The sequence below is a fragment of the Dysidea avara genome, chromosome 5 (assembly GCF_963678975.1).
Source record: "Dysidea avara chromosome 5, odDysAvar1.4, whole genome shotgun sequence".
NCBI classification, from domain to species: Eukaryota; Metazoa; Porifera; class Demospongiae; order Dictyoceratida; family Dysideidae; genus Dysidea; species Dysidea avara.
This window is the reverse complement of record NC_089276.1, coordinates 748512-765909: the sequence shown is the minus strand read 5'-3', so window position 1 is coordinate 765909 and position 17398 is coordinate 748512. Positions and strand designations below refer to the sequence as shown.

The 17398-nt window shown below is 40.5% G+C and overlaps 2 protein-coding genes across 2 annotated transcripts; both read left to right on the top strand.

Moving 5' to 3' along the window:
• Positions 1 to 546: 546 nt before the first annotated feature.
• Positions 547 to 14604, top strand: LOC136256588 (troponin T, cardiac muscle-like). Its single transcript, XM_066049564.1, has 3 exons — positions 547 to 759; positions 818 to 901; positions 14218 to 14604. The coding sequence occupies exons 1-3, from the start codon at positions 644 to 646 to the stop codon at positions 14459 to 14461; spliced, it is 444 nt and encodes a 147-aa protein (XP_065905636.1). The 5' UTR covers positions 547 to 643; the 3' UTR covers positions 14462 to 14604.
• A 717-nt stretch (positions 14605 to 15321) lies between these two features.
• Positions 15322 to 16237, top strand: LOC136256589 (zinc finger CCHC domain-containing protein 24-like). Its single transcript, XM_066049565.1, has 3 exons — positions 15322 to 15628; positions 15687 to 15843; positions 15903 to 16237. Exons 1-3 carry the CDS (start codon positions 15599 to 15601, stop codon positions 15995 to 15997), a joined length of 282 nt encoding a protein of 93 aa, XP_065905637.1. The 5' UTR covers positions 15322 to 15598; the 3' UTR covers positions 15998 to 16237.
• The last annotated feature ends 1161 nt before the right edge of the window (positions 16238 to 17398 follow it).

The following is a 17398-nucleotide window of genomic DNA, read 5'->3' as shown; positions in this document are numbered from 1 at the left end:
AGTCATTCATATTACACCTCGTGTTTTGCAGTAGATTTACTCTGAAATTTAATGGCTTTTAAAGTCCGTTATAGAATTCTTAAAAGTAATGTGCAGATGATTGATAAGGTATGGAAGCATACAACTAGTTAATAATTACAAAAGTGTAAGGGGCACCCCTCCCTTCCACAGTATCATCTGAACCATGGAACTCAGATTATCCAATCAAATTCATTCAATTAATTCCATTGTTTATCAGGGTATATCATCTATGTTGGGGCCATATGAAACACCAGAGTACTCAGCACTGTGGGTCTATCATACAAAGGTGGCTGGTGATTGAGCGTATGAGCAGCTGAAGATGAGACCAATTTAGTCAAATGACAAGGACCAACTACTTCATAATAAAAATATGAGAATTGGAACAATTCAAGCCTGAGCAAACATACGTCTACCCTCCTCATGCAGTGTTGTCAATTGATGGGGTTCCATTGTATCACTGCCTGTAGTGTTAGTTAGTTAGTTAGTATCCTGAGTAGCTTTCATGCCGTTACACTGCCGTTACAACGTACACTCGTTTCCCGCTATATAAGAATATATTTACGTGTGCGGGAACACGTGGCTTTCAAAATTCAGTTTAAAGATAATAAGAGTGTTTGTTGTAATGGCGATGGCAATTGGTCACTATTTTAGAGGAGAGAAAACGAGACAAGATCTGGATCGTCAGAGGCGCCAGTTAGAGTATGATTTGCAAGAGGTCAAAATCCAACTGCAGAAACGGTAAGTCCCCACTCACGTGTGTTATAAATCCAGCGAGTGTAACGTTGTACCATGTTAGTGTACCACCGAGGGAGGAAGACAAATTAAATGCGAAGAAGAGGAAACTAGAATTTCAGCTACAAGAAGTACACGAAGAATTGAAGTAAGCGAACCATCGATCCCTTTATTTGTGGGTCGGGGTAATCACACACGTGAAACCTTTACGATCAATACACTTCTTGATGGTACATATATAGTTGAGGCCCTATCCTTAACCCACAATAATGTTATATACAGACCTTAACTTAATTGTTTTTAAGCAGTATTGATGTAAAACATATCATTGTTGACTACTGCTAAGATGATACTAAAATCACATATGTCACTGTCTACCTGTCAGTTGTAGTGGTTGCTTATTAGAATTCAGAAGTAGCCTCACATGCCCACGGGTTTACTAGATGGTTTGTGTAGTGTGCGTATCTGTTGATTTATGTGCACACCTTGTGAGAATAACATTCTGCAGCCATTGTGTTAGTTTATTGCTCACACAAGTAAATTTTACAGAGGTGCAGGTGCTCTTCCGGTTACCTGTAGGGATTAATCACACTGGTCATGATTTTGAATGTATTTAAAGTTTTGATGGTCAAGTGGCTAGTTAAATATAACGCACACACACACACTACACTACACAACGCACACACACTACACTACACAACACACACTGTGATGTTTGTGTTTCAAATACAAGTTATTTAATATGGGAATGTACAAACAGTTGACTGGACCACTGGACTGGTGTTTTTACTGCATTTTTCACCACTTAAGTTAGAGTTAAAGCACCGCTGCGCGTGTGTACGGAAAATCAGTACGAGAGTGTGTGTTGAGAGGCTAATACAACACGAGGCGAAGCCAAATGCTGTATTTGCCTTGAGACACCCCCGGGTACTGTATTTTTTGTACACACAAGCAAGGCGGTGCTTTAAGTGTTATATTGTACTTCCTGGTTGTCTGGCTCGGAGCGAGTTTCTCTAGTACTCAAACCGCTGCGATTTTCGGTGATAAGAATATCAGTAAGTGTTCATATTATCTATTTCTAGTTGTAGAATGAACTAATAGGATTAGTTTGGCTAGTTTTAGTGATTTACAATGTCACGCACGTGATCAATCGTGCTGTCTTAGTGGAGTCGTATTTAAAAGCTTCGTGATCAGACGATCAGTAAGTGTTTATACAATCTATTTCTAGCCGTAGAACAAACTCGTAGGATTATTTTGGCTGGTCTTAGCGATTTGCAGTGTGTTGTTTACGTAACATTCCTTAAATAAATGTACTGTATTTGCCCAATTAGCTGCATAACTGTACTGTATGACTGTACTGTATGACTCATACAGTACAGTTTTTGCAGTTGATTAGTACTGTGTGGAGAATACGATACGCGGCATCGCTTTGATCCTCCCATGCAAAGTACGATATTTGGTCACATTGACTGTTACACTTTCTTCCATACACTTGTTTAGTCATAACTGCTTGAATGTGAGTGTGACACGTCCCAAGATTATTTCATTAGTTATGGTTGTGACGGATGTGCGAATAGTTCCAATATCGGTCGTCACGGTTACCAGGTTCTTATAGGCAGAACGTCCAAAGAAAGCCACTTTACTCTTGTCACGTTGCACACACGAGGCTGGAGAGAGTCTTCTAACTAACGCACACACAAAGGATCACATGTACAACCACAATACTGAATAACTATAGTAATCCTAACCTAATACATGAACATAAAGTTTAGCTATGAATAGAGTAAGTCAGTCATCATTCTCGACATCCTCCGGAGGGCAATGAAGTATATCAGTCGATTCTTTCAGCTCTCACTGCAGCTCTCCTGGGATGTCTGTGTGAGGTCCTACTATCACTTGGCTGTGCTGTTGACTCAGGTTCCTGTTGGGGAGACTCCACACTTGAAGAATGTTCCACTTCTATGGGGTAGAGACGTGCAATTGGACGATTGGCACGCCCACTTGCTGTACGTACAGTAACTGATCTAACAAATTCATCATTTCCTTTCATAAGTTCTTCAATCACTCCAAGTTTCCACTGGGTCCTGGGTATGTCATCATGTATTTGAACCACATCAACTATCTTGACGGCCTGCTCTGTAGTGCCTGTCGTGCAGTGTACTTCTCGCAGTGACGTCAAATACTCCTTCCTCCAGCGTGATTGAAAGTGTTGTAACAACAGGCCTTATCGGTCTAGACTTCAGTGTAGGTGACTGGAACAGTTCATTCAGCTCCTTGGCTGCTGATGTGTACGTTGACGCATTGTCTGATATAACCAGATGGGGCAGTGACCCCACCACTGAACAGGACAGTAACCCCACCACTGAACAGGACAGATTTTGGTGATTGTTGACACACGATTCGAAACAAACTGTTGTAGTTTCTTATCACTATTAAGCCAATGGAGCACAATTTGGCTGTCACACCACATGTGGGCCAAATCAATCTGGCATTGAATTGAGGAGGTGATCATGGTAAACATCTGTGCCACAATAGTGGCACCCATTAGCTCGAGTCTGGGTAAAGTTAGCTGCTTCAGTGGAGCTACTCTGTTCCTGGCGATCACAAAGGCTGTTGTATTCCCTTGACGGAAGTATGACACTGTACTGTAGGCCTTGTGGTACTAGCGTCACAAAATATGTGGAGCTCAACTGGAGCATCTGTACTCATTCCATTCTTCCAGTAACATCTAGGTATTGAAACAGTGTGTAGATGTTGAAGATCATGAAGGAGGGTCTGCCATTGCTGTTGATACTCTGATGGAAGTGGAACATCCCATGGTAACTTCTTCTGCCATAGCCGTTGTAGCAGTAGCTTAGCACTAATTGTAACTGGGGCTGTGAAACCCAGTGGATCAAAAATTCTGGAGGACTGCTGCAACACTTCACGTTTTGTGGCCGAAGACTGATCAAGAGAAGAAGAAAATCTGAGCAAGTGCCAAATTATCATTGGTAGTGTTCCACACTAGTCCAAGAGTGTTGATCTGTTCACAACTATCCACAACTTAATCCTTCTCTGCCATGTTACATAATTGTTTACTGTTAGATGCCCAGCTCCGTAGGTTGAAGTTAGCCTCAGATAGTGCTGTTCTAGCTTCAGTGTAGTACGCTACACTCTCCTCTTCATTGGGACACCCTGATAGAATGTTGTCTACATACAGATTCTGGAGAAGATCCTTGTATACGGTGGAACTACACTGTGTTAAATGACAGTGGAGGGCAGCATGCAACATAAATGGAGAGCTGGCTGATCCAAACAAGACAACTCTTAAGGCGATAGGTTTGAAGTGGACTCTCGGGTTCACCAGGACAGCATGGCCAGAGGAAATGGGTAAAATCACGATCTTTGTGATGTAACTGGACGTGTAGAAACGCCTTTTCAATATCAGCACTCATACCAAACTTGTGACCACAGAAACGGATAAGGATAGTAGGGAGTTGTTGGAGAAACAGAGGTCCTGTTTCCAAACAATCATTCAAACTGGCCAAGTGTTTGGCTTCACGGCTGCTGCAGTCATATACTATCCTGAGAGGAGTTGTCGCTGAATCCTTGTGTACCCCATGGTGTGGTATGTAGTGGCATGGCTTGTTCAATTCTGAGTCAGGTACCTTCTCAATGAAACCACGTCTGAGCTGTTCCTCCATTATCCCATTGTATACCTTAAGCATATCAGGTGTACTGTTGAGTTTACGAGTCAGTGACTGTACTCGTCGTTCACAGGTGACCTTGTTGGTAGGTAGCACAGGGTGATTGGGTTTCCACGGAAACTTCACTAGGTAGGCACCATCACTCTGATGTGTTACTGAGTCACGCAGATACTCCTGCAGAAAGGTAGATGATTGTTTGTTTTGCACAAGGTCAGTTTCCCACACATCTCCACTAGACATGACATTTGGTGAATCGTACAGTGATACAGAACTAAAGTGAAATACACTAGATGTCATAGAGATGGTATGATTATACAGTGGTCCTGAAAGTAAATATCCGAGTTTGGATTCAACAGCAGTGGGACCTGGTCCTCGAATCACAGTTTCTTGTACAATGGACCAATAGGTGTCAGCTCCAATGAGCATGGAAATGTTGATGTTATCATTGTCTGACATTGCATGGTTCAGACGGAGGTACGGCAGCTGCTTCACATAAGCGAAAGGAAGATTACGGAGTGGCTGAGCAATTCTCTGAGTGATGAGGACGGATATTGGTATCTCAGTGCCCTCAGTAGTCTCTAAGTGGACTGTAGCAACTGGAAGAGTCTGATTGGAGGCCTCTGATGCTCCAAATGCGGCAATGGCAACACATTCTTTTCTCTTGGAGTTAAGGTATAAACAATCAGCTAGACTTTGTGTAATGAATGAGTGTTGTGCTTGTCTAACTAAATATTCACTGGTGTAGAATGGTGGTTGTTCACTGTCACTGTGGCAACAGCTGTCTCAGATAGCATACCTTAGCTGGTTGAGTGTGTGACAAAGTAGTGTTAATTAGATTCTGTGCAGTTTGAGTGGGAGGAGTTGGTGGCTGTTCTTGACTGGTTGAAGATGATTTCTTAGAGCTACTATCAGTGGTTGAAATCTGTGGGTTGTGTGTTCCTCAATACAAACTAGTATGGTGTCGCTCCTTGCAACATTTGCAGCGGCCCTTTGACTGACATTGACTTACTCTGTGGTGACCGAGACAATTAAAGCACAACTTCTCTCGTTTGACAATGTCCATACGTCTAGATGGATCTGGGATGGCATCACACTGGGAAGCTGGATGTGAACCCTTACAAAATACACAACTCAGTGGTTTCCTTGTTTCGGGTCTGCTTGTGGCTCCTGTGAGAAAAGATGCGGTGGAGCGGTGATGATCTTCAGATTGGGGCGGTGGAAGAAAGGCACCAGCTTCGAGGACTCTGATCTCCTTTGCAATACTCTGTCTTAGCTGGTCAAGTGTCCACTCTAGATGGCTGTGTTCCCTGGCCAAATTTTTCCTCACATCAGTTGGAAGTTTCCCTAGTACCATAGGAACCAGTAGGGCCCCATAAGACTCAGATGATTGCCCCAAAGCAGTCAGTCCACGCACATGATTCTTAATGGAATCATAAGATGTTCTTAAACTTGTTATAGTGTTGTTAGTATGTGGCAAGTTCATAAGTGCATGCATATGGGCATTGATTATTCTGTGCTGTTCACCAAATCTCTCTCTCAAGACATCTATAGACTGATGGTAGTTAACACTGGTTAAAGGAAACCCAGCAATAGCTCTTGCAGCTTCACCTTCAAGGTGTGCCCTCAAATAATTTAGTTTCTGAACATTCGTTAACACATTGTTTGAATGTACAGCAGAGTCAAAGGAGTCCCAAAATGTCACCTCCAAAAATAGGTAGTGTCGGCTTGGGAAGGTGGCTGACATTCTGGGAGGCACCAACAAATGTATCAACATACCCCTGAGCATGAGTTTCTGTGGGCTGTTCAGTGTTATCACTACGCAGTGACTGATCTTGTGGAGCACTGCTCACGGTAGCATCTTCACCAGATGGTTGGACTTGTTCACTGATTGTAGGTTGGATCACTGATGCTGAAGGTCTGTACATGTGGTTGGAAAGGTGGAGCCTGGACATTAAGTGGCTTAGGTCTCACCAACACTGCTTTGATAGTGCAATCTTCTCTGCGACATTGTACATATTTCCTCTGTATCTAGTATCTCCGTTTCCAATGCATCAGCATCCTCTATTGTTGCTTGGACCTTAGTGTCCATGTCCGCCAAGGTAGTTCTCTTAGCCTCAATCTGCTCCAACGACGTTTGGAGGGTGGCCGTGTCTCTCTCATTACGATCTTTCCTAACACTCGTGTGAGGTGAGCACGGTGAGCCCTTCTCGACGCTCATAGGTGTGAAACTTCCATTGAAGGTCGCCAACTGTAACAAACAAACAAGAACAACAATATCGAGAGGGAGAGTTGCTTGCCTTACTGGGTACTGTTATCCTTTTGCCACAGTACCAGACTTTTCAATGGCGGGTTACAATAGAGAGTAAGGCCAGCGATCCCAACTAGTCACAGCACCAATGTGGCGGATGTGCGAATAGTTCCAATACCGGTCGTCACAGTTATCAGGTTCTACTAGGCGGAACATTCGAAGAAAGCCCCTTTACTCTTGTCACGTAGCACACACGAGGCTGGAGAGAGTCTTCTAACTAACGCACACACAAAGGATCACATGTACAACCACAATACTGAATAACTATAGTAATCCTAACCTAATACATGAACATAAAGTTTAGCTATGAATAGAGTAAGTCAGTCATCATTCTCGACATATTAGTTTCCCTATTTCATGTTATTTTTGGAAACACCTCCTTGATGCCTTCTCTACCAAATCATTCTATTTAATTTGCAGATAAGAATTATGCACATGTATAATGATACTAAGCCAATGTGTATATAAACAGGTTAGTGGTACGGCACACATACGTAGTATTACAACTCACTACTTGATATGATTATAACAATGTAGCAGCCACTTGTACAGGTGTAATTACAGTATTTGATATATTTCATTTCAACATATAGTTCCCTGAAATTTTTACACTGTCTTTGTGCAAATCTAGCAGTTGATCCAGACTGTACCTCTCTTCAATATAATGCTCACATTTGGGGATCAAACATAGGAATTAAAACATTTGCTATCAACATACACATTCAGTTTTGAAACTAGGCATGCTATAGAAAGTATGGTGCTTTGGTGGAGAATGTACCAAGTTGGCGTTACCTGAGGGAAAGACAACAAACACAACCCTGTACCCTGGAATGTAAAAATGCAATCAAAAACACCAGTCCAGTAGTCCAATCCAGTGTTTGTACCTTCCCATTTAATACTGCCTATAAGTAAGGGATTCGTAAACCTTCTGTAGATATTGAGGAATGTGAAATCTCAAGCTTCAAGGTAATTGTCTTGGTAACTGTGGCAGACAAAGTTGAATATCATTTCCCCATCCTTGCTGCAGTAGTAGGGTAGTAGAGACAAGTATTGAAGGGTACTATAAATTGCTTATAGTAGATTCCTTCCCTTGACCCATTAACAGCCACTTCTGGCATGGAATAATAACTCGCTCATAGAATAAACTTTAGCCTCGCTATAACTTGTAAGATGTGTTTCATAAAGCAAGATGTGCTAGTACTGAAGTGGACATGCCCTTAGTGGTCCCGTTTTTGGGATAACCGGATCCTTCCTGGACTAGTATGCATTTGTACATAATAATGCAAAGTGTAGCCTTTCACGATTGGTTAAATTGTGTATTATAAAAGTGCATTGATGGAGATAGGTAAAGTCAACAGTCAGCTAGTTTATCCCAGACGTGGTGTGGTGGTACGAGTGCACATACACATGTGCAACAGCAAAAAGGGGGGAAATCAAATGTAAACAAAAACAACATAGTCAACCTCCTTAGTTTATAGCAAGTATTATATGGTTACTAATTAGTTCTGTGCGCCTTGTCCAAAACTACGCGAAACCTTACAAGTGACGTATACTATCCACCATACTTTTACTACATTTCCGCATCACGTCCGTGATATTTTAACTGGGGGTGTAGTTTGTATAGGAGCCTATGGGAGAATGGTGAGTTAAGTGTATAAGAGTAGCTCTAGCTTTATCAGACACAAGTATGTTGTTTCGTGGTTTAAAATACAGCGCTCTAAGATGGCGAAACCCAGGAATGATGCCTCAGAGCAGTTTATTTCGCTGCATGCACTAATTAGAAACTTCTATAGATTCGTTTAATGAACTGTAACTGCACTATGTTTGCATGTAAAAACCATGTAGGCTAATTGAAACAATGATGACTGCTGTAGGCTAATTGAAACAATGATGACTGCTGTAGGCTAATTGAAACAATGATGACTGCTAGATTAATGTGATAACATCTTCTTTGTTCCGACTCTAATTAATTTACATTATCAAAAAGCCTACTTCTAAACGTTTTGCTATCTTATTATAGAACGTCTTCTTTTTAATGACAAAACAACATACTTGTGTCTGATAAAGCTAGAGTTACGTACTCTTATACACTTAACTCACCATTCTCCCATAGGCTCCTGTACAAACTACACCCCCAGTTAAAATATCACGGACGAAATGCGGAAATGTAGCGAAAGTATAGCATTCATAAAACGGATAGTATATGGCACTTGTAAGGTTTTGCGTAGTTTTGGATAAGGCCCATTCAGCAATTCAGGCAGTGGTCCCTGAGAATTTGGCTGTCAATGGGATAATTATTAACTCTATCTATCTATAAAGATGTGTTACAATCTGATAGTTATTGTCGTTTGTTTCTTGGTTACTGTAATCCATTTTCCATTTCAGTAGTGTATGCCCACCATACAAATGTTGTTGCTAGGTATCTCCATTGATGTCTTGTCTAGTCAAAACATGTTGTCGATGGTTTCGCTTGCCTAATTTAAATTACACGCCTACAATTCCATTGGTATCTTAGGAACAGGACTCCCTTAGGAGGATCTATTGCTTCATCTATGATACGAGATGCACAAGGCACTGTTACAGCAGCTTATTTTAACCACTAGATTGATAGAAATGAGGTCTTGTAGATCTTTTCTTTGCTTACAATGTACTTTTCTGTGTGTGGAGAGTGTGTGTGTGCGTGCGTGTGTGTGTGATCACCTCTTGTGAGCAGTCCTTGATTGCTTGATTTCATTTTGATCCAGTCACTAAACAGTAGACACGCTGTTAGTCAATGAGAAATGTCGTGGTGCATATATGATAGCACGCTAGGCCAAAGATGGAAAGTATGCCACCGAGAATGGCACAACAAAAGCAAAACACCATTTCGCTAAAGGTATGCCAAATCTAAAGGACAGTACAGTGAGATGGTTGAACTTGCATGAATTAGCCATCAAAGTTGAAGCAGGTGAAGAAGACTTATCGATTAATAAATTAAGCAATTCCCTGCTGTAGAAGAGGATCAGCCATTACTATTAGGACAGGAGTTGGATCATCAGGTACAGGCCTACTTGGCAACCCTTCCTGATGCTGGAGGCATTGTTAACACATCCATTGGCATAGCAGCAGCTGCAGGATGCCTAACAGTAATTTACTGGCAGTGAATGGTGGACACATTGTCCTAACAAATCACTGGGCCCAGTACTTAATGGAAAGAATGGGATATGCGAAAGGCCACCACCAAGGCTAAGGTCACCGTTGAAAATCTAGCTTTACTGAACGAGGAATTTTTGCTAGACATCTGAGGTCTTGTTGAAATGGAGGAAATCCCACAGGACTTAAATCTGAATTGGGACCAAACAGCTGGTCAGCTACGTGTCCATCCCGAACTGGATCATGGCTAAAGGAGGATAAAAAATGTTACAATTGCAGAAGCGCCAAATTACAATTGTGCTTGCTGCAGCCATGATAGGCAAATTATTACCATTGCAGCTTGTGTATCAAGGGAAGACTAAGGCATGTTTACCAACTGTGAATTTCCCCCGGGATGTAACATTTTCCCCTAACCATTGGTGCAATGAAATAACGATACATCACTATGTGTTCCGTATGTGCAAGACACAAGGAAAATTTATGCCTTGATGTCAATCACAGGACACTGTGTATTTTTGACAATTTTATAGTCCAACGTACAGTAACAGATGGAATTTTGCAATTGCTAGAGGATAACAATGTGTGTTTGTGCCAGCAAACTGTACAGGGGAGTTCCAACCAATGGGATCTGAGTGTGAACAAATCAGTCAAAAACTTGGTGAAAGCTCAGCTTCAAGAGTGGTATGCAGCAGAAGTTTTGAAAATTTATGATCCTTCTGTTACAGAAATCAGACCTGTGAAGTTCCCCATGAGCCAGATGAAATCTTTAGGTGCTCAGTGGATCCAAAGGATGTGTGATCACCTTCTTGCTCATCCTGATATCATACGAAATGGCTTTAAAGCAGCAGGTATCGTGGACTGCTTTTGTAAATGATTAACTTGTTATTATGTGTATGTACTAGTATACAGTTGCAACATGTTTCATTAACATTTCATTGATCATTTAAGCAAACTTTATTATTAATGTAAACAATTGAATTACAGTAACGAATGCTTACATCATCAGGATTTGATTACAGTTTTGGGAAAGGCGTTAAGAACTTGCTAGAGAACAGTCCACTAGATGCTGCCTCATCTTGTTCTGGTCATATTTGACAGTACTTGGATCTTCTTAAAGAGCCAAGGAGGTCATCACAGCAATAGACCACAGTCTTTTAATCCCTTTTGTTTCTGAAATTCCCTCATTACAACTGTAGCCCTCTGATTATTGAGTGAACATGTGTTCACTCCCAATGGTTTTGTGCTGGAATAAACATGTTTTCATGTTGTAAACATGTTTGCACACCTGAATTGCCCATACTAAATGTATGGGATATTTTTAAAGCCTCATAACTGACTTGTTCTTGCCTGTATCAAAGCGCTTTTTTGATTTTAACAGTTCTGGCGTTTAAAGGGCTTCACAGCACTACTAAATGTTTGGGTAGCTGGCCTATGTAACAAGAGTTATTAACAAGAAACGGGACTATTGCTTGCAGCATTGTTTTATCAGTTTGTAAAACCTGGCACACCCAGTTTTAAAAAAAACAACAGAAATTTTGTCCAACATTGAATAAGAAATGGCAAGGCTAGCATGGAAAGTTGTGGGGAAAGTTGTGGTGTTCCACAGAGAGACTGATAATTCAGAAGACAGATATGCCATAGATTTTCCAAATCTGAAGAAATTGTTGGCTACATACTGTTGTATCTATGTTCACTGTTTCTAAGGCGAGGTGTGGTACTGTTACAGGAACTTGTAGATATTCCAGTGACTTAGAGCAAGGAGGCATGGAAATTCCATGTAAGCTGATTTTTAAGGGCCCATTTTCAGAGCTTCAGAAAGTAAAGAAGTATTTTTCTAAGTGCATTTAGGGTTGAGGTTATTGTTGTCTCTGGTCCTATGATCGATGATGCATCAACGTCAAGTAGTTTGAGCTCCGTCCCTACCACTGTGTCAGGCTCAACCAACACATTCTGGATGCTAAGAACAGTGAATGCTCTCTGGCCAAACACGTGAAGGTGTGATGATGTATCAAACTTGACTGTTGTAAGCTCCTTGACTGCTCTTCACCACCAGCAGAAAACCACACTGAAGGTGATGTTGCTGATAAATTTGTGAAGTGCATCACTATAAGTGACTCTGAAACCAATTCTACAGTCAAGTCTATAGTAAACTCGACAGAACGGTGGGTACGATTTTGATGGAGCTCTCTCATTTTGGAGGACAACAGAGAATGGTTCCAGATTAACAGATAAGCATATTAGTTTTGCTAACTCACTGATATCATGCCAGTTTCCTCACATTGGAGGGCTCCAGTCCACCCTACTTCAGAACAGATATTACTGTTTTCCATCACAAAGCATTCAGCCAATATTTTGTAAAGAGCGACAGCATTGGATTGTGGGTTCAAAGGTCATGAAAACTAGCGGGTATCATATGTCTATGATACCTTTATTTCCCAAGAGAGTAATGACCTGATTTTGCGGATTTTTCATAGTCAGAATCTTTGATATTATTATATTTGGCGGGGGCTCAGGTGAACGCGTATAGTCTGGCACCACCCACCCCTTTGCAAAAGTGAAATACAGATGCCATATCATTTGTAGTACCAAAACTCCGCTCTAGCCAATTAATGCATGCCAATGATGTTAAACACAAATCGCCTTGGCAATGCTTTTCTTCAAATTGGAGAGCAATCATCTGATGTAACCAGCAGTTACATATGCTATCTAATTGAATTCCTATGTGAGATCAGTATTTCACCAGGCCCTTACCTTTTACAAAGGGGCGGGCAGCACCAGTCTACTAGGTGCAGGCCTCATAGACTACCAGGAATAGCCTATCCCTTCAAGTTAAAAAGGGGACATGTCCTGTACTTACGTGAACAAAAATGTAGAGCAGCCTTGTGGCTTTGTCTAGAAGGCTCTTTACAGGGAAAAGCATGATAGTGAAACTATGAAACAGTTAAGATACTTCTGTTTGTAATATGTTGTTTAAAGCAGTTTGGTCTAATGGCGCTTTCTTTGCAGTGCATAGTAATGTAATTAGAGAATTACAAATGATTCACTAATTATGAAATTACAATAACTTTTATTTGATAATTCTGTATGCATTATTATAATTATCTTATAAATAACTAATATATTTTAAATTAATTTAATAATGAAGTAGTGATCCAAGCAATAAACTAGTAAAACAAGAGATGAATGATGGTATCACAGCATAGCTTGGTGGGAAAATTCCTACTTTGACATGTTATAACAATGATGTTGTTCAATACCAAAGTAGGGATTTTCCCACTGAGCTATGCTGTAATACCATCATTCATCTCTTGTTTTTCTTCCCTACTTCATTTTTAAATTTAAAAATATATACTAGTTTATTTGGCTGTTTTTGTTGTAACGTAGGGCTATACATGTGTGACTGTTCTATTAGGGTGACTGCTGTATTAGAGTGTCTGGAGTCTGCCTTCACCCACCAGGGGGTGTGGCATATTTTCATCGTGTTAGCATTATGAATACAGCTACCATGCTCAACATTAATAGTGTGACAAAGACCATTAAACCTCTTTTGTTAGCCATACAGAAAAGCTATTCCTTTTTTGTTAAGGGAGACATGATACTGTGCAGCCCTCAGTCGAGATTTGTCACACTGCTAGGAGTCACTGCATGTCATGAGCCTTTTAGGGACGCCATTAGTGAATAATTGTACATGTAACAGTCAAAATTGTACAAGACAATGTCAAGGGAAATTTGGCTGGTAAATGTTTGTGATTGCCTACTAATCATACAGCTGTAAAGTGACTGCCCTTCATACACTGGACTAGTTTTCTGTGGCCACTTCAATACTTAGATCTGATTGGCTATTTATGGTATCACTAGTTGTACTTAAAATTCTTCTTTGTCAACAAATCTGGCATTGCTAATCAGAATCACATCATTTTGTTGTACTTAAAAGGCTTCTGTCTTCACCAAATTTACTGTCTATCATTCTACTTTCTTGTTGTGCTTGGTTGGCTTCTTATCTTGGCTTCTCTGCAGAACAAACCATTGTGATTTGGGGTTACCGTACTTCCTTAGTTAAACACTGTACCTTCAATAATATAGCCACTCTTTAGTAGTGCCACCATCGATTTAGCTTAACATGGTTTTTGAGCGTCAAATAGTGGTCGGTTTTGAGTAGTCACTGTATTGACATTTTGAACTAAGACAATACTGCAGTGTTTAACAAAGTAAATATGATAATTGTACTTGGAACCAATGTGTGGCTAACTCAACCATTATGAGGTTATGGTCTTCGTGATTACATGTTGTAAGTGTTGTATGCTAGTGCAGACCTTATCATTAATGTGTGTATACTAGAGAGCTAACAGAAAGAGAGAAGGAGAGAGAAGAGCAGAGGTTAAGAGCTGAGAGGGAAAGTGAAGAACAACACAGGAGAGAGATGGATAAGTTACATCTGCTACAGGAGGCGTCTTTTGAGAGAAATCAAAGACGAAGACAAGAAAACAGAGAACAACGTAAAGAAAAAATGAGGAAGTACAATCTAGAAGCTAGTATAGAGTCCACTAAAGAGGGATTATCACCTTGTTGTACTATAGCATGATAGAGGCTACCTGTAGTCCTGTACATTATTCAATACTGGCATATCATATCATGTAGTAGCTACAATGATAACATCACATGTGATGTGATGTTTGTAATCATTATTTTTTAAGTTGGCACTTTTCAATTTGTGAATTACTTTCATGACAATAAATATGTAGTGTTGTACCCCATGACACAACAGAGGTCACTGTATAATAATAATGATCACCTTAGAGTCATTGATCTTGTGGTAAAGCAAAGCTGATATACCACAGACAGTTTTGTGCATTAATTTTTAAAACCTATGATTTTTACCTACTTCCCTCTTGAATTCTGTATGTCGTGGGGGGGGAGAGATTTCTGACGTTATCTAAGTATCACTATAATAGTTTCCTGTTTTTGATCAGCTGTGGATATTATAAGGACTAGACATCTATGGAGTATACCATGTGTAGACTTGGCTAGCTTACATTACTTTGGCAATACCTAATCAGGTCAGTTTAAGATGGCTCATGCACAATGGGTTGAGGTCATGATATACACATACACCTTAGACTGAGCTAGATCGAGGCACACTTCATCTGCCTCGATCTAGCTCAGTCTAAGGTGTATGTTGGAGGACCACCTTGTACAGACACAACTTTTATATTGGTATAGTCTATTGGCATATTTCTCCACCAGACTCTTCAGTTGTATCTTCGAATTCTCCTACATTATAAACTCTTGATACTATGAAAACGTTACTGAAAAACTGCCTGCTGAAATAACTAAACAACTACTTCTAGGGAACGCTTGAGCACGGACGGCGCCCGCCTCTCCGGAAAATTTTGGCAGGCTAGTAAGAACTCACGTGTTCGTAGTATTACGACTGGGGTTTCCCCTAGTGTGTTTATCCCCGTAGGAGTGGTTACTGAGTATTGACATGTGCTGAGGAAATGAGCAGATCGCACAATATATAAAGACAGGCGATACACTGAAATTGTCAAACTGGCTGAGTTCATGATTCGAGCTGAGAACCAACAGTCGAAGGTAATACTGCTGGACTGCACCTTTACACGAGTACCAGAGAAGACTGGGCTAAGGACCGGACTCAGTGACAAATCGCTGCGCAGCAGAAACAGTTAAACGAGTACACGACCAATCGACCTCAGGCAGTATGGCGTTCAACTTTTTATTTGGTAAAAAGGTAAACATGCATAGTTACAGATTTGTTCGGGTTTTAATGCCATGTGCTGTATATTTAGTCAAGCGGGTTGACTCCTTATCAAGGTGACAAGAGACGATTTGGCGAGTATAAGTGTCCACAATGTAGTCGCGAGTGGAAGAGTGCCTACAGTTGGGCTAACATGGGCCAGGAGTGTAAGACATGTAACATCAATGTCTACCCTCATACACAAGAAGGTGAGGTCAAGGCTAGTGGCTAGCTAGGGTCGTATATCTACTATTTATTGTTTCTACAGCTTTACTGTACAATGGAGAATCAGACCCTAACAAGCCACACTTGTCCCATCTTTGTGAGAAATGTAAGAAATATGGAAATTGCAAAGGATTTTGAGCAGATTTAGCTATAGCAGAGGATTTTGCATATACAGTTGTATACTCACAACTTTTATGGTTCTAATACGTTGTTTTATAAGAGTACATAATCAGCATGGAAGCTTGTATTGTATTATATATTGTAGCACTTCAATGTCACTGTATCATATGCATTTGTGTAATTTGTACTACATTGCAGGCACAATTGCAAGTCTGCATGCCTTTATGGTTATCATAACAAATTATTGCAAACTTTTAATGTTTAATGAAGGGATCAATGTTTCACTGTAAAAAATCAAGTGTATATATGACACACCAAAATGTTGCAATATACACACCAACTTGCAGGACACACCTCATGGTGTGTCAGACGCACTTCATTTACAATGTTGTACCATATTAGCTAATGTTCATAGTATAGATACTGACATGGCATGATGGAACCTCTCTAAGCAGCCAGATATTAAAGTGAAATGTCCTAGCTAATGTTTGGGGACAAAGTTGTGTGCATGAGTACAGCCATTGTTTTATTTATAATGAACTCTACCAGTTGGGAAATCAAGGACAAGGAAGTGTTATGGCCTGGGAGCCTACATGAAAATCTTTTGAGTAAATAAAGTACCCTATACTAAAAGTGAAACAGGTCAAATACCTGTAGAAGAGCTGATTTCAGTTTCATTGTGGCTTGACCTATACAAGCCAACTGGATTCCGTCTGAGTGCCACACTTGGTGCCGGAGATCACTACAAGTAATGTATTTACCATCTGTTATATAACATAAGACTTATCAAGATAAATAATAATTATACTAATACAAATGGGACCATGAACAAGTGTCCTGATTATCAAGGTGTCCTTATTAGTGAGGTGTCCTGATTTCAGGGTCTAGATGTGTGTACACTAATGGGACCATGGACAAGTGTCCTGATTATCAAGGTGTCCTGTACACTGGGACCATCACAAGATACTCTAATAGAACAGTCACCAAATTTAACACATAATCCTCTACTGTGAAAACTTGTATCTGCAACATCATCTCATGGGCACATCATCTCATGGGCACATCATCTCATTGGCACCCTTAGCTGTGTAGCTTGCTAGGATTTGTTGCTAATTAAATACACTTGGTCCTTTGTATGCCATTCTGTGGTAACTTGCTTTAGACTCAGTCACCGATTTCATGACTGTCACTGATCCCTACAACTCTTTTATAAAACTATACTCTATATGTCAAAATCCTGAAATCTTTAAGCTTCTCCCCCCCCCCCTTTATTTATATCATGGTGAGCCCCACTTGCCAAACCTTAGATCCATCCCTGTGAGACCTATAACAATAGCTATCTATTTTACAGGTGATGTAGTATGTGTACTCCTGTATAATTTCTCTGCAACTTATCACTTGTGGAATATTGTGAATTAA